This window comes from Aureobasidium pullulans (assembly GCF_000721785.1).
Source record: "Aureobasidium pullulans EXF-150 unplaced genomic scaffold scaffold_16, whole genome shotgun sequence".
In the NCBI taxonomy this organism is placed as follows: domain Eukaryota; kingdom Fungi; phylum Ascomycota; class Dothideomycetes; order Dothideales; family Saccotheciaceae; genus Aureobasidium; species Aureobasidium pullulans.
Window position 1 is genome coordinate 531,010 of NW_021941036.1, and position 15,770 is coordinate 546,779.

At 47.3% G+C, this 15,770-nt stretch overlaps 7 protein-coding genes across 7 annotated transcripts; 4 read left to right on the plus strand and 3 right to left on the minus strand.

The window, feature by feature from the left end:
• The first annotated feature begins 46 nt into the window (after positions 1 to 46).
• On the plus strand, positions 47 to 1,407 carry M438DRAFT_347763 (uncharacterized protein). Its single transcript, XM_029905980.1, has one exon. It carries the CDS (start codon positions 294 to 296, stop codon positions 1,182 to 1,184), a length of 891 nt encoding a protein of 296 aa, XP_029758270.1. The 5' UTR covers positions 47 to 293; the 3' UTR covers positions 1,185 to 1,407.
• An 82-nt stretch (positions 1,408 to 1,489) lies between these two features.
• On the minus strand, positions 1,490 to 3,177 carry M438DRAFT_347764 (uncharacterized protein). Its single transcript, XM_029905981.1, has 3 exons — positions 2,414 to 3,177; positions 2,196 to 2,239; positions 1,490 to 2,137 (listed from the first exon to the last, which is right to left on the minus strand). Exons 1-3 carry the CDS (start codon positions 2,765 to 2,767, stop codon positions 1,606 to 1,608), a joined length of 930 nt encoding a protein of 309 aa, XP_029758271.1. The 5' UTR covers positions 2,768 to 3,177; the 3' UTR covers positions 1,490 to 1,605.
• A 674-nt stretch (positions 3,178 to 3,851) lies between these two features.
• M438DRAFT_337604 (maleylacetoacetate isomerase) lies at positions 3,852 to 4,499 on the plus strand (the record flags this gene model as incomplete). Its single annotated transcript, XM_029904009.1, has 1 exon — positions 3,852 to 4,499. The coding sequence occupies one exon, from the start codon at positions 3,852 to 3,854 to the stop codon at positions 4,497 to 4,499; it is 648 nt and encodes a 215-aa protein (XP_029758272.1).
• A 384-nt stretch (positions 4,500 to 4,883) lies between these two features.
• On the plus strand, positions 4,884 to 5,594 carry M438DRAFT_337605 (uncharacterized protein; the record flags this gene model as incomplete). Its single annotated transcript, XM_029904010.1, has 1 exon — positions 4,884 to 5,594. One exon carries the CDS (start codon positions 4,884 to 4,886, stop codon positions 5,592 to 5,594), a length of 711 nt encoding a protein of 236 aa, XP_029758273.1.
• A 401-nt stretch (positions 5,595 to 5,995) lies between these two features.
• M438DRAFT_323770 (4-hydroxyphenylpyruvate dioxygenase) lies at positions 5,996 to 7,824 on the plus strand. Its single transcript, XM_029903027.1, has 3 exons — positions 5,996 to 6,513; positions 6,580 to 7,316; positions 7,376 to 7,824. Exons 1-3 carry the CDS (start codon positions 6,162 to 6,164, stop codon positions 7,508 to 7,510), a joined length of 1,224 nt encoding a protein of 407 aa, XP_029758274.1. The 5' UTR covers positions 5,996 to 6,161; the 3' UTR covers positions 7,511 to 7,824.
• Positions 7,825 to 7,866: 42 nt separating this feature from the next.
• M438DRAFT_367545 (uncharacterized protein) lies at positions 7,867 to 12,520 on the minus strand. Its single transcript, XM_029907964.1, has 7 exons — positions 11,254 to 12,520; positions 11,024 to 11,197; positions 10,947 to 10,971; positions 10,321 to 10,893; positions 8,571 to 10,266; positions 8,408 to 8,522; positions 7,867 to 8,353 (listed from the first exon to the last, which is right to left on the minus strand). The coding sequence occupies exons 1-7, from the start codon at positions 12,290 to 12,292 to the stop codon at positions 8,169 to 8,171; spliced, it is 3,807 nt and encodes a 1,268-aa protein (XP_029758275.1). The 5' UTR covers positions 12,293 to 12,520; the 3' UTR covers positions 7,867 to 8,168.
• A 1,605-nt stretch (positions 12,521 to 14,125) lies between these two features.
• On the minus strand, positions 14,126 to 14,875 carry M438DRAFT_357589 (uncharacterized protein; the record flags this gene model as incomplete). The annotated part of the gene is made up of 2 exons (XM_029907183.1): positions 14,126 to 14,298; positions 14,734 to 14,875. 2 exons carry the CDS (start codon positions 14,873 to 14,875, stop codon positions 14,126 to 14,128), a joined length of 315 nt encoding a protein of 104 aa, XP_029758276.1.
• Between the last annotated feature and the right edge of the window lie 895 nt (positions 14,876 to 15,770).

Here is a 15,770-nt window from a genome sequence, read left to right on the forward strand (position 1 = left end):
TCTACTCGGAGTGAAACCCCCGACCCTTGTCCCCAAAGCCATGATTCAGTTAGTCGAGTGTCTTCCTCGCGCCTTGATTGTCAACGCATAGCATGTTTGATCGTGTCGAAAGTTGAAACATGTCACGGCTGCCTAAGGCGCCCTAGGCACGACCGGTAGGAGCTCTCAACGTGTCGCAGACCACAACTTCCTTCCACCTTTCATGATTGAAATGCCACCACAAACAAAACTATTAATCCTAACACGTCATTCCCACAACTCGCTACGGTCTGGCATCAGGCTTCTTTCAGGACATGGACTCACCAATCGAGATTAAAGATGACTTCAAACTTCTTACTCCCACCGAACAATCTGAAGCAATGGCCGATCTCATAGCACAGTTCGCCGACCAAATGCTCGACAACAACAAACGTGTTTTCTCTCGTGTGCTAGATACTATTGGCGCTACAGACACAAAAGGCCAGAAGACCCTGCATCTGGATATGCTAGCGACACACCTGGCAATGGAAACACCGGAAATCTTAGAAGTCAAGTCGTGGAATAGTGATGATCTCGACTTACCAAACACCATCACCTCTGTAGATGACTTCAGAGCTCAGTCTTGCCTAGGCAATATACCAGGTACCCATCCGTGGAAGTCAGGTTCAAGCGACTACGTCACAGGTTTTCTACAGAGCCTTGAGTCTGCTGTACGCAAGAACGCTTCGAGAGAGTTGCTCGGCGACGCAGCAGAAACTCTCGAATTGCCAGCTCCATTTTGCGAGTTCTTTAAGCATACGGGAGGAGTGACTTATTCGAACCTCGACCGTCAAATGTTTGTTTGTAGCTTCGGAGACACGATTTCCAGTGCTCAAGAGCAGGCACAGCCACTGGAAAAGATGTGCGAGCGCGCCCCTTCGTTTGGCTTTGAAGTTGCCGCAGGATGGAAGGCCGGCGACAACGATCAGAATTCTTGGATACACTATCTGCTTTGCAAAGGAGTCGATGAGCCGGATGAACCGCGGGAGTGGAGAATCTTTATCAACAACATCAATTTCCAGGATTTTGGATATTACGATACTCTTGGTGATTTTCTTGTTTGGTATTCCGGTGCTTTTGATTGGGTGGATTGGGATGCTGTTCAGAGTCACGTGGACGATCTTTGTGAGAAGTGTAAGAGGGTCCTGGAGGTGGACGAGGGATGAGGACAACCACCTGCAGGTACAATTATAAGTTATACACAGCTCGGGTTGCAGAAAAGTTTGCGTTGGAGAACAAGCACATATGTCCTTTTTTTCCGCTCCAACTCAAGACGATGCTTCGAACTCATGCACCTTGACTCTCTGCGATCATATATGTATAACCAGAAAAAAACATGAAAACACGAAACAGAAGCTTCTTGAGATATTGCTAGCAAAGGGAATAATCATTTTCACATTCAACCCTTGCAGCTCGAACGGCAAATCTCATCGAATCGAATTCCCCTTTACATATGACAAAGTAAACTAAAATAATGCCTCATCTGAACCCATAATGAGTTTCATTGATTCGAATACGATAACTCATTCTATGAATCTGTGCGGAGGTTCATAGAGAATGGCATCTCACTCGTCTTCCGTGATCAGTCTACTTCTTCACAACACCGCGATTTTTCGCCGCCTCATCGTGTTTCTTCTTGATTCTCTGCACCTTGAATTTGGAGTTGTATTGCCCGTTGAATACATGATCAGCCATGACCATTATGTTGGGTCCGTAGTCTCTGTCTGTTCTCCCATCGCTCAGAGGAGTGGGTGTGATGGAAGGCACGTTGATATAATCAACACCGAATTCTTTGAATGAATTTTCGATCCAAGTTTTTTGCTTCTGCTCAAACAGGCAAACCAGACGCAGATATTCATCACCATCAAGCGAACCAACTTTGTCTGTTATCTGCTCGGTTTTGCCGACCCAATAAGGGCGACTGAGATCAGCGTAAGCGATTTGGCTCGGGGCCGCACCGAGCATCGATGGGTTGAGGTTCATGATGAGTGGTAGCCCTGCCCATGCCGTGTGGTCGATGATTTCATCCCTCTTGTCTTCTGTGACCATGGTGACGAGTTCTCCTACGCGGTCCTTGTCCAAGTGATTTACGGATATAACCCCACTGAACGTGAACATACTGCCGCAGACCCCACATTAGCGTTTTCCTCATCAAATCTCAGATGGACTGGACTTACGGTATACAATAGAGCCCATAGTTGGTCTTCCACAAGACGATCATCTTAAGGCAAAGATAGAGTTAGCGGAATTCTATAGGACAAGGGGCACACAGTACTTATTCAGCGAACGAGCTCACGGATTGAGTTCGACATGAATGAGTACGCTAACTCAAACAGTGCTATTCAATCACGCTAAGCAGCGTCACTGATCTGGTACTTTGAGTGGGCTTACTCACATAGCGATTCTTCGCGCCGACCCCTCCGTCGGAAGTCATACCATTATTCCCACCAAGTTCATTAAACTTGACGTCGATGTTGGATTCTGAGTAAGGCCTAATCGCGCGAATGATCTGACCAGGGTAAAATTTCTTCAAGTCCCAAGCTTGGTTGCAAGCCCAAACTCCAAGTGACACGTTGTCCTTTGTGCGTATGAGCCTCTTGCGTTGAGTTCTAATACCTCGGATCATTTCGACTTCAAGTCTGAAATCATAGCTACCATCTTCGGGAAGGCCTTGTGCTTTTCTCTCATCTATCACTTTCTTTTCTTTTGCGGTGACCCTTTTGGATTGTCGCGAAGGGCTTCCTGACATCGTCGCGGAGAAGCAGTGTCAATGATTGGGGAAAGAAGTCGTTGCTACGGTCGATAGAGCAAGAAGAGGGAAAGAAACTAACCGCCATCTTTTATACGTTGACTCCTTGAGTGCAGTAGATCCTTTGTTTTCTTTGTCGCCAATTCCGTTTCCGGAAGACTGTAAGCAAGGCTTGATGAACGCTCAGAAAGGCTCTTTGTTAGGCACCGACAAGCTAGCTTTTGGTCAATCGAAGTTCGGATCTGTATTTGCATGGTTACCAGAGCTTGTCTTTTTGCATCCTCAAAAGAGGTCGGAAATATCACTTCCAGGTCCCCCAAGCTGGCATCCCGTAGATGAGATATCAGGAAAAGGGGCAAAATAGTGAAACACCAACGACTCATATATAGACTCTAGGATATTTAGATTCAGTCAGGTTGCATCTCAGCTGTGAGTAGCATCCGGTGAGTGATTGGAGGACAGAATGGGCGGCAATGTATCTGTATCAAAGTAGAAAGGTAGAGAACGGAAATCGTGTCAGTTTCGCGCCTCGCGCCTGCCGAAGTTCTTCCACCGTTCTTCTATCTCGCAATTTCCTTTCTCGAAACTCTCGGTCCTTGGCCCTACCACTCCGAGGGTGGTTACAGTATCTCCAGCTATGTTTCAGTGTTGAATTCGCGTGTTGAAGACTGCCCTGTAGTATGTCTGAAATGCGACACGTCCTCCTCGGGCGCGACTGCCCAAGGCGTGGTCCCCTTCTGACGGTCGCAGCTTGAATTTGGATATTGATCAGTCGCAATGCTTTTAACAAACGACTTCCTTATTCGACATTGCTCAATACTCGTTATGGGCTCCGGATCTCTAGAAGGTGGGAGCTCGCCGGATGAAGCTTACAATATCTATGGAGAGCTGGTCGATATACCCGAGAGTTCCGCGCAGGTGTCAATAATCAAGGCCTTTTGTCTGTTCATGTCTCCGTTGTAAAACCAGACATGATCGGCGGGCAGGCAAGTCACGTTACTTCTTCAAAAAATACCCCTCATCTTTCGTCGGCTTCGTGGCTTCCCCTGGTAAGTATCCATTCGCAATCTACAGTCAACTCATGATGGCTGGCCTCACTCTATATGGCTACTATCGCTCGTCCTGTTCGGCCAGGCTCCGTATCGCTCTTGACTTGAAGGATATTGTGTACAAATCCGTCTACGTCGACCTCAATAATGGCGAGCAGTTCAAGGACGAATACGTCTTGAAGAACCCGTCGCGTTCTGTGCCGACGTTAATGATTGACGACACCTGGGCCATACCACAATCAATGGCAGCTCTGGCCTACCTTGAAGAAGCCTACTCCAATTCGACTCCTCTGCTCCCTGGGGATGCGAAGTCTAGAGCGGACGTCCGCACCTTGACAGACATCATCGCCATCGACATCCAACAACCCACGAATGACAGAGTGATCAAACGTGCTGAAAGTCTCGGAGCTGATCAGATGGAATGGTCGCAATTTTTTACCGAGACCGGACTGAAGGCTTTCGAAACCGTGGTCAGCAAAACGGCGGGCAAATACTGTTGCGGCGACATGATCACACTGGCCGACGTTTGTTTGGTGCCTGCTCTGTGGAATGCTGAGAAGTTCGGAGTCCCACTTGAGCTTTTCCCGACTATCTGTAGAGTCTACGCTGTTTTGAAGGACCACCCCTCTTTCAAGAAGTCCCATTGGCAACAGCAGCCTGATTGTCCGGAGGAGCTAAGATAAGCGGACATCACCCCCGATGATACCCGCAATAGCAACCTTTTTTGCACGCTCTCAAAATCTTAACATGGTGGGAGATATTGAGTGAGAGACTAGTCCTTGTCGTGAAGGGAGCAACGACGACGACAGGGTTAGTGAAGTGTTGCTGAGGCAGACCCCAATCCACAAGAGGAGTGACTGGGGCGCGGAATAGATTCCGTGGTAGTGATAGTTGAGCTCCTTCCCCAGCCTGTCAAGCGGGGGTGAAAGCTAAGCCGGGCCGCCTCCGTGTTCACACCATCCCCAAACAACGACACGCAGATCTTGAAGCAGATAGTCAGCGACACCCCTGCTACATTTGCTTCCAACACCATTGACTTTGTTGTTTCATTCTCATCGATCATCAACATGCCGGCTCTCACGACAAGGGACTCGATTGTCCTCAAATCACTCTTCGACCCTGAGGCATCGGCGACACACACGACAAAACATGCATCATCACAGACATCACTACCCGGGATGACAGAGCATCAATTCACCATCTACAGATCGACTGAGCTCCAAATCATCTCTCAGCTGCAAGAAAAATCTCCAACTACAAGCACCGTTCAAGGCACGATTGATGGCCTATCATCGCTGATCAAAGAGTCGCCTGGCTATGCCTCTGCATACATCAATCGCGCACAAGCAAGACGTCTGCTCATCCCACTTGATGGTCTTTTCACGCCCGATCACGCTGAAGCTAGCGAACAACTACTCAAAGATCTCCAACAAGGCATTCAGCTCGCCGAACCAAAAGCATCAGACCAAGAACCATCAACGCATCAGACTACAGTGCTCGCGGCCGCTCACACACACCGAGGCTTTCTGCTATTGAAGATCGCCGACATCATTCGCAACGGAGAGCAAGTTCATGGCGTCAACGAGACGGTCAAGTCAGCTTCTGCTGAGACTGTCGAGGAGCAAGCAAGCAGGGACTTTGCTGCTGGAGGTCAGTACGGAAACAAGGAAGCACGAGAGATGGCCGTAAGAACGAACCCATATGCCAAGATGTGCGGCGCCATCGTCAAGGAGGCGCTGAAGAAGGAGCATGAAGAGTGGAGGGCAGATCAGCTTTGATCAAAAGACTCATGATATCTCAACACGAACAACAGACGGCAGGCAGGATTCGCTGTCTACTACATCGAGGTCTCTGCTCACGCGGAGGCAGTCGAGCAGATCTTGTTATCAGAGGACTCTTGCAATGCTACAGTCATCCAATTATATCTCCTCTCCTCGTGATGAATAGCCTCTCCGTACCATTTCACGTGCGCTCATCACTTTCGCCTCCCAGTCTGTGACGTTACATCTAGTCGGTGACCACTGCCGTTGAAGGCGGAATACTGCCGCGTTTGAGAAGCTTGTCGATGCCCCTCATTTACCATCATCCTTCCAAAGCTCTATAGGGAATCTGTGATCCGACAGAAGCTAACGGACCGTCTTCCGGCTCACTATCTGAGCTCCTGATCACGAAGTGAGATATCTATAATAACATTGAGGTCATCAAGTGATGATTATCATTATATAACACACGCGCTCACTTTTGAAGCAATCCGACGTAGACACCACCACCACCTTGAATAATTGCCCACCAAGCTTTCTTCTTCGCACCACGACGATCAACACAACACCAACACAACACCAACCATGGCACCATCAGCCATCTCACCCCCTCGCTCACCCTCCCCATCCCCTGCCGTCACCCAAGCACAAATGTCATCCTACCTCAACTACGACCACGTGCACTGGTACGTCGGCAACGCCAAACAAGCAGCCGCTTACTACATTGCGCGCATGGGATTCGAAAAGATCGCCTATCGCGGCTTGGAGACCGGGTCTAGAGGACTCGCCTCTTACGTGATCAGATGCGGCGGCGTCACTTTCGTGTTGACTTCTCCTCTGCGCGGATTGAGCATGTTGCATGATGTGCCTGAGGGCGAGAGGGAGATGGTGAAGGAGGTGCATGCGCATCTGGAAATGCACGGGGATGCTGTTAAAGGTTTGTGGAAAGCGTTGGAGGTGTTTTGTTCTTGCGTTAGAATGTTTACTGATGAGATGTTTGCAGATGTGGCTTTTGAGGTTGACTCGGTGGATGCCATCTATGACGCTGCTGTCGAGGGCGGTGCAGTTTCCATCCACGCACCCAGAGTCATCCAAGACGGCAAGAACGGTTGGGTCAAGACTGCCACCATCCAAACCTATGGAGAAACCACCCACACCTTGATCGAGCGTCAAAACTACACTGGCGCCTTCCTCCCTGGTTTCCGCCTCGAGCCCGCCGTCAAGGATCCCCTGAACCTACTCCTTCCCCCCATCACTCTTGACGCCATCGACCACTGCGTCGGCAACCAAGACTGGGATGGCCTGGAAGACGTATGCGCCTACTACGAAAAAGCCCTCGGCTTCCATCGTTTCTGGTCCGTCGACGACAAGACCATGTGCACCGAATTCTCCGCCCTGAAATCCGTGGTCATGGCTTCCCCCAACGAAGTCATCAAGATGCCCATCAACGAGCCCGCCGCTGGCAAGAAGCAATCGCAGATTGAAGAGTATGTTGACTTTTACGGTGGTGCTGGTGTTCAGCATGTTGCTCTGCGCACTAGAGATATCATCACCGCGATCAGAAACTTGAAGGCCAGGGGTATGGAGTTCATCAAGGTGCCCGAGACTTACTATGTGGCTATGAGAAAGAGATTGGAGTTGGCTGGTATGGTGTTGGATGAGGATTTTGATGTCTTACAGAGTCTGGACATCCTCATCGACTTTGATGAAGGCGGTTATCTCCTCCAGTTGTTTACTAAGGTATGTTCCCTGGGACTTGTTTCCTTGTTCGGAAGTAGCATACTGACACTTTGTGATAGCATCTGCTGGACCGCCCTACCGTCTTCATCGAGATCATCCAACGCAACAACTTCGAGGGCTTTGGTGCTGGTAACTTCAAGTCACTCTTCGAGGCCATCGAGAGAGAGCAGGAAATGCGCGGCAACCTGATCTGAACTCGGCCACACCCGATCCACGAAGGTAACACATGATTGCATGCAAGAAAGCTCGCAGAGACAAGTAGATTCGCGGAAAGAGACAAGATTCGAGTAGACCTCATAACGACATGGAGGAACTAAGATGGCTGCATGAAGGAAATCGAGCTCAAATGGTAGCGAATCGCTCCGGCCTACGAACTCGAAAGGAGAGATAGATGGCTTTGAGCTCGAAGAAATACTGACATGGAGGAAATCGATGATGGAGAGAAGAAATTACATACACAGAGACTCGGAAAGTCAAGCTCGGTAGAAGAAATGATAATCAAGTGCACTCTAACTCATTATTCGTGCCTGCCACACTAAGCACGATCTGCAGGCGTGTCTAAGCAGTGCCATTGCCTTGCACTATTCCGAGAACACATGTTGGGTACAACTTGTCATATCCGTTAGGTGATAACGATCCTTTACAAGTTGAGAACAGGTAGTAAAGGGGATTCCAGTCATCAAGAGCTCTTAATCTCCTGGCCAGACCAAATGTGATAGTATCCCTGGAATATCAAAGGGCGTGCGAGATGAGACCAAAATCCATTGACTATACTTGGAAGATGTACAGTCTGAAGAACGAGCGTTGATGCTCGACGTCGCAACCCCTGTCAAAGCAGGATCCCAATCCCACTTAGTTGTCAGCGGACTCAGCACCACCGTCAACATCTTCAAGCTCCGTTACTCGGTCTTCTTGTTCGAGCCGTCCACTTTCCTCCTTTTTGATCCTCATTTCTATTTCCTCAAGCCAATCTTGCCAGTCTGGTCTTTGTGGGTCGAACAAATGGGGAACTTGAACGGCAAAATTTTCAAGCTCAACTGTTTGTTGGAATGAGTTAGTCAAGCATATGAACATTGGTGTTTCATACCTACCAGGTACACGATATGTGGTTCTGTATTCATGATCTGGATTCCTGGAGTGTATGCGATCGTTGCACATCAGGCAGAATTCTTGATGGCAGGTCGTGCAGTCAAACCTGAATGCCCACTTCATACAATTAGTTCGGTACGTTCGTTCTATACCAGGAAACCTCACCATGTTCATCCCACACAAACTGCACTTAAAATTGTCGATTTTGTTGTAATCTGCCACTGCAGCATCAACACTGGGGCCATCCCCTGCCGCGAGAGCAACTGTTTGGCTAGTTGTTGGTCCACCAAGACCATGTATCTCGATTTCACACTCCTGAAAGATCCAGTCTGATGAATAGTGTATCGATATGTCCCATGGAGTCCAACTTCCCGGTGGATGGGTAGTCGTGATTGTTGATGCATTCACCCCGTGACATACCAACTCCTTCACATTATCCAGGATTGGATGATGTCTTTTACATGCCCAATGCAAAGCTGTCCATTCGTGTTCTTGTTTGCTGGCTAATTGCGGATAATGCTTTAGTAGGAATTGTACTTTCTTGAAGCCCCAACGTTGTTGCACAGCATGATCCAGGATGTTCATTCCAATTGGAGCTGTAGCGGCCACGTCCGCACCTTGCTTGACAAGGTACTCAAAGATCGCGGTCATATCGTCGAAGGGTGTCCCTCGTAGATGGAAAAGAGCATTCATTCCACGAGCATCATCGATCTTGGGGTCCGCTTTGAACTCTTCGCAAAACATTCTTGCCATGGCCAGTGATTGAACGTGCATCAAAGGGGTTTTTGAACGGACATACTCAACTCCATTCACATCGGCGCCAGCAATCAACAGTTTCCTTGTCAAATCGATGTCGTCAAAGCTAACAGCTAGGTGCAACACTCCAGTGCCAGCCTTAGACATATCTGCTATCGCACCTCCTTGCAGAAGTAGCTCAATGACTGGTTGGTTGTTGTGATAGGTAGCATGCGACAAGGCCGTCCAGCCCGATCTGTCCGTCTCGTGGATATCAAGGCCTTCTGACAGTAAAAGTTCCAAAACTGAGATTTCTCCATGTCCTGCCGCGAGAAGGAGGGCATTCTTTGGACTTGCCAGATCTGGCCAGATTGTTTTCAAGGAAGGAATATTACACAGTTTGGTTGACCAGACGAGCCAGCTCGACGAGACTGGTTCGGTATGTTCATCCTCGTATACCGACCGCGACTCTAAGAGCCATCGAAGGCGCCCGTCGTCAACTCCAAAGAGTTGGTCGATCCTTGTCCGCAAACCAGGTGGCAGATCAGCAGAGCCATCTATTGAACCTAAGATATGCGTATCAAAATTGTTGGCTGCGTATGCAAAGCCGCGGCTGCGTGAGCTGATATCTGCAAGCAGAAGCAGATCGATGCAACGGCAAGCCAGAACAAATTCGGCATTATGTCGATCTCCTAAGTCTTTCCAATAGCCTCCACTTGTGCTCAACAAGACCTTTCGCAGGAATTCATCGACGGAAAAGTGTATGAGCTTGACTTCGGACCATTCATCAATGCTCAACAGATTTCCACAAGCTTCGGAGACGTAGGCTGGCACCAGTTTCTTCGATTCCAGCTCCTGCAGAGTAGCGGATGACGACCCCAGTAGCGCAAGTGCGGGCAGCAAAAAATCGCCATAGATAGATTCCTTTGCATAGAGGACCCAGCGAAAACATTCCATGGCAATCTCTCTATCCCCGAGTGACTGTGCAGCGATTCCGTCGAAGATGCGCGCGTATATCTTAGTAAGACCTTGAGGAAGGTGTGAGAGCGCTTCTTTCACATGATAATCGGTTCCTTTTCTGCTGGCTCTGCAAAGCTGATCTAGCTGAAGACGGACCCACAAAAACCTGGTACCATGAGTTGAGTCAGTCAGAGCAGAGGCGGCACAAAGAGATACTCACATGCCGTTTGATTCCCCGATTAATTTCTGAATCACTTCTTCGAGAAGACTCTCTTCTTGAATATGCAGCTCAGAGACAGCTCTACGTCTTAATACTTCCTCGCGGACAAACTTTATGATGTCTGGTGTGATCAAGCCGGCTTCGAGCTCGATGACCGGCTTTTTGAGGAAACTGAAGTGCGAATATATGTCACCTTCTCTTCGACTGCTCACGAAGACTTTGGTACAAGAACTCGTGACACCTGATGCGTCAATGATAAAGTCCAGTATCGCTGGTCGTTGCTCTTCCGGACACTCATCGAGCCCGTCGATGACCACGAAGATCTGTTGAAACGACTGTGCGACTTCAATAAACGTTTCAACACTTGAGACGCTGGTAGGCTCTCTTGCCTCTTGCTTGGCTTTTGACAGCATATCGGGTACGGATCTTTGCTGTTGACAGAGTTTCTTCAGCAATGCCAAGGTCAAGGGAGCAGCTCCATGGAAGGTTGGATCAGTGAAGCTAAAGTACGCAAAACAGAGACCCGTCTGGTTTGCCATTTGGGTCTTTTGGAGGTGATTGATTACATGAGACCTTTGCATTGTTGTGTCAGTATGGGGCATCCTCGAAGAGCGACTGGGCCTTACGCTAGGACAGACTTCCCTGCGCCAGCTGTCTGACAATCAGTCATTGAATACCCATATTGATGATCGTCTACACTCACGTTTGCCATGACACCACAGTAGCTGAGAGGTCGTCGCCTTCTCCCAATTTGAGAACTCTTCCGTCTGCAACAACCAGTCGCCGGTGCCTTGATGCTTGGTCTTGAAAGTCTCGTTTTGCTTGTGCTCAAAGTTGTGGGGCGACAACCAGCGTAGAAATTCTTCTCTTGCTCTCACTACGCGAAGTCAATAACTCTCGAGCGTCACTACATGACTATAAAAGGTGCCTTACATTGCTCTTGGGTTCGATGTTCAGTCTCACGTTGCCGCCCCTGCGTGTCGCGCTGTTGTTGCTCCTGCAGCCGCTGCTGGATCTCGCGCTCTCGGTCTCGGCGATCTACTTCTGTCGCGGATAGTAAAGTCGCCCCGGCTGCATGCAGCAGATTCTCGCGATGGTGATTCATACGAGCCTCTATCTCGCCAACACTCTTCTCGAAAGGCTCCCATTGCAGCCTTAACGATATCCTCCAGCTTACAGATACTTTTTTGTTTCCTTCTTTGTCGAGGAACATGTCGCTGGTCTGCTTGCAAATATCCAATAGGTCACCATAAACAGTTATGAGCGCACTGGCGATGACAGGTATGTGGACGGATTTTACATACTCCTGTAATGGCATCATGAGGTCGGAGATGTGATCGAGCAGTGTAACCAGCTTGTCGAAGAACTCGAAGAATCCCTTGGCCAGGTCAACGATCAGTCTCACACCACCAACAGGTATAGATGCTATGCCAGGATCGGCTTGAATTGCGATAGCTACGCTCCCCAGCAAGCGGTCGAGGAGTCCAAGGAACTTGGACAACTTGTCCGCATGGCGACGGAAAAGTGAGTCCGACTTGTGTTGGTCATTCAGCTTCCTGATGTTAGAAAGTAGGTTCTCGTCTGTGATAGTGGCAGAAGCTTGACGAAATCTCTCCTTGTCTTGCTCTGGCAATTTATTGAGATGGTTTTGGATCGCTATGAGCAGAGCAGGATTGGCTGAAGAGGGACTTGATGTGGCAGGTAGAGGAGGGGAATTGTTTTGCTGTGGAGGTGGTGTGCCTAAGATAGACACTGTTGGGGTGACCGACGAAGATGGGAACAACTGCGAGGTCTGCGGGGGAGCGCTTGTCGACGTGCCAGCAACTGGTGGACGAGGGGAAACAGCCCTCGCTCTTCCAGGTAACAGACTCTTCCACCTGTCTCTCCGTCTCTGAACCGTCGGTGTCGTTATCGTTGGCGTAGACATCCTCAATAGAACAAGGCAAGATACAGAGACAGTCGAGAGAGACATCTGACAACAGAGTCGGAGATACTTATCTTTCCTGGACGAGGGCTTAGGGCTGTGTCAGACGCCAGCACATGCATGGTTCTAGGCGCCGAATTGTGATGAGGACCAATAGCTGCTTCGAAGCGTCGAAGGATTGCATGGCACAGCCGCGAATTGTCCTGCAAGGCTTCATCCATATTCTATGACCTAGGTGGTGAATAAAGGAACGCAGGAGAATCTTGCTGGTTGATGATGCCCACAACATGACGCAGAATTCGATGTTAGATGTCGATGTCAATGATAGCAAATCAACCAGGACGCGACTAAGGAAGCAGTTGCAGACAAAGCCTCAAGTCTTGTCGCGTAGACGCGAAGCGAGATCAGCAAAACGCGCCTTCCCCCACGCTGTAATCGAGGTCACTGATAGATGGAAAGTCATCATGACTTTGCTGGTTGCTTACGGTATTCCACTGCCAGGACGCGAAAGTTGATCGCGAATAAGAGCTTGTTCGGTTCGAGCTTCTGAGAAGCGGATTCTTCGGTTTCTGCTTATAATCGTTAAATAAACCTTGCTTGTTCGGTTCGGCATCCTCCGTGCTTTGGTTTATAAACATGTTGCTATAGAGAAGCGTGCTAGAGGCGTATTTTTGCTCAAAACGGTATGGTTAGCGTGCCGAGACCAAATAATTACGATTCTTCTTAAAAGTACCTCTAGGGGGTGATGCTAAGTAGAATCTAACCCTTAAAATAGCTATGTTAGACTCGCTAGCACCCTCTACCGTAAGCGCTACCCTATCGTAGACCCTAGGTAGCTTAGAGACATTAAGATGGACGACGAAGATAGAGGAAGCGTTTATCGCTATACTACGTAATGTAAGGGTAGGCGACTAGCGCGCGTAGAGCGGCTCGAAAAAGTAGGTATTAATAGAAGCTATAAGGGCCGTAAAGGAGGTCTCTCGCGTACTACATCTTATCGAATTCTAGAAGGTTAAGAATAAGGAGACCACCTTTAAGAGCTATTATAGGACATAGAAGGAGATAATAAACTAGTCCGGATAGGGTTACGACTTAAAGACTAGCCTTCCGACGACTAATAAGGCCGCTATAGACAACTACTTCGCTAAAAAGCCTAATATAGCTAAGTATCGCGACAAACCTCTTAAGTATTAGGAAGATTTTAAGTACCTATATAACGACGTACTTACAACTAGTTAGTACGCTAAGACTACCTCTAAGGCACGCAAGGACTTACTATTAGATCCTTAACTTAATGTTAGGCCGTCGGTCGAAGAACCGTCGTTAGACTCGCCGTTACTAGTAACTCCTACGCCTTCGAGCTAGGCATCTCGGCTACTATTAAGTTAGTAAGCATTAAAACAAGCTATAGAAGAGATAGAGCGTAGTATAAAGAGGATACTAGGAGAGAGAATAGGGACAAACCTTAGGCGCCTTACTAAGGCGCTTAAGAAACTACTAATTATAAGGGTAGTAAGCTTATTCTTCGAAGAATTTAAAGAGCTCGCGCCTACTATATAGGTAGTAATTACATAGAAGTTAAGTAAGGAAAGGCTCGCGTAGGTGTTCTTAAGTGCGCCGAGAGCTATAAGGGTATATTATGTTAAGTAATAGCGTAAGGAAATAGTAATAGTTAATAAGGTTGCTAATGTTATTGCTTTAGTAAGCGAGGTTAATGTATTTAAGGAAGCGACTAAGTCTTAAAGTTAATGTAAAGAGAGCAAGTTTCATTAAATTCGTACTAAATAAACGACATCTAACCTCGTGTTTAATCTCGCCTCTAACTAACTACCTCCCTCGATTTTAACCTCCCCTCTAACTAATTATCTCTTAGTAATCCTTCTACATGTTATTAGCTATACGCTCTCGTAGAGCGTTTATTATAATTAACCCTCCTCCCTCGACTAGCGTAGTCTTATAGTTATTATCCTTATCTTTAACCTCGTCGAGATCCTCCTTAGTTAAGTCCTTAGATGCGTATGTTCGGTTAGTCTTATTTATAAAGTTATAGAGACCTGCTAACGCGTAGATTAGTCTTACTTATATGCGCATAGAGAACTTAGTCGCCGTCGAGGTAATCTTAAACCTGTTTTTAAAGACCCTAAACGTCCTCTTAATAACATTACGTAACTGCGAGTAGCGTAAGTTATATAGCTCTTCCTTCGTCTTAGGCCTCTTCGTAGTACTAATCTACTCGCGTAGATAGTAACGAGTTAACCGGTATAGTGTTAACGTTATATTAGAGTTAATATATCTAGCATCTACGAGGTAGTAACGACTACTACCTAGGTGCTTAAAGTCCTTTATCCGCGCTAACTTTAGAACTCGGCTATCGTAAGTAGACCCCTCCTATCCGGCTAGTATGTATATAAAGTTCCTATCGAAGTTATAGACTACTAAAACGTTTTATAATAGGTATCCTTTCCTATTCCTCTAAGGGGCCTACTTACCCTCGATATACGTAACGATATAGGACCTATCTAGCGTGCCGACGTAGTCATTAAAGTATAGCAAGAACTTGCTATTTTCTAGGATCTTTTTAGGCACCTCTTCGCTAGGTAGGACGACGTAGGATCGGTAGACTAACTGCATAGAGTTAAGGACTTAATAGAAGATATACGATATAGTATCTTGCGAGTATTAGAAGTTCTCTTAAACTACTCGAAATCTAACATTATACGCGTAGATATAGAGGAAGATAATAAGCTTTTAGGTAGCTAATATAAAGCGGCTACCTTATAGAGGAGGATCGGCCTTAGTCTCTAGCTACTCGAGGAGGTGTTTAAAGGTATATCGGCGAAGGCGCGTAAAGTTAAAGAGACGTTTATCTAACCTAGGCCGCCGTAGTTTAGTAGTTAGTTCCTCGCTACGATACGCGCTTATATATAAGGTCTAAACACTAGAAGGCACTCCTCGTTTAACATACTAAGTAGTAGTAGCTACTACTACGACGGTAATTACTATACGATGTCGTCGATCTAGAGCCATTAATGAGATTGCTCTAAGGACTTAGAACTTAAGGAACTTAGCTTAGAACTTAAGGAACTCGGACCCTTACGCTTATAAGGATTATAATTGAGCTTATATAGCGAACCGAACAAGGCATAGTTTATTTAAGAGTAATAAGTAACGCTAACCGTTACGACTAGAGAGCACGAGCTAGAGCAATAATCTAAGGTTTAAAAAAAGACCCCCTCGCTAAACCGAACAAGCTCTAAGCAATATAGTAAACTAACGCGAAAGTAGCTTAAAGATTATCTCATTAATTAGACGCTCTACTAATTACACATTACGTAAGCCTATAATTTCTATAGGTTAGCTTTTAACCTTTTTTTAGCGTACATAGTCTAGACTTAGCAGCAAAAGGTAGGAAAACACGCTTGCTTATTAGTAGAGCGTCTAAGAGTTTATTATACCCTCCCTACTAAGTAAGTCGTTAACTCGACGCGATTTTAACTACTCTAAGAGGTATACTAGTCTACTACGT

Coding starts and splice junctions, on each gene's coding strand:
- M438DRAFT_367545 (XM_029907964.1), bottom strand. CDS start 12,292: ATGTCTCTCTCGACTGTCTCTGTATCTTGCCTTGTTCTATTGAGGATG. Junction 10,267..10,320: donor ATCGGGGAATCAAACGGCAT/GTGAGTATCTCT, acceptor TCATGGTACCAG/GTTTTTGTGGGTCCGTCTTC. Junction 8,354..8,407: donor AACCACATATCGTGTACCTG/GTAGGTATGAAA, acceptor TCCAACAAACAG/TTGAGCTTGAAAATTTTGCC.
- M438DRAFT_347764 (XM_029905981.1), bottom strand. CDS start 2,767: ATGTCAGGAAGCCCTTCGCGACAATCCAAAAGGGTCACCGCAAAAGAA. Junction 2,240..2,413: donor TCGGCGCGAAGAATCGCTAT/GTGAGTAAGCCC, acceptor CTTTGCCTTAAG/ATGATCGTCTTGTGGAAGAC. Junction 2,138..2,195: donor TATGGGCTCTATTGTATACC/GTAAGTCCAGTC, acceptor GGTCTGCGGCAG/TATGTTCACGTTCAGTGGGG.
- M438DRAFT_323770 (XM_029903027.1), top strand. CDS start 6,162: ATGGCACCATCAGCCATCTCACCCCCTCGCTCACCCTCCCCATCCCCT. Junction 6,514..6,579: donor GCACGGGGATGCTGTTAAAG/GTTTGTGGAAAG, acceptor AGATGTTTGCAG/ATGTGGCTTTTGAGGTTGAC. Junction 7,317..7,375: donor TCCTCCAGTTGTTTACTAAG/GTATGTTCCCTG, acceptor ACTTTGTGATAG/CATCTGCTGGACCGCCCTAC.
- M438DRAFT_347763 (XM_029905980.1), top strand. CDS start 294: ATGGACTCACCAATCGAGATTAAAGATGACTTCAAACTTCTTACTCCC.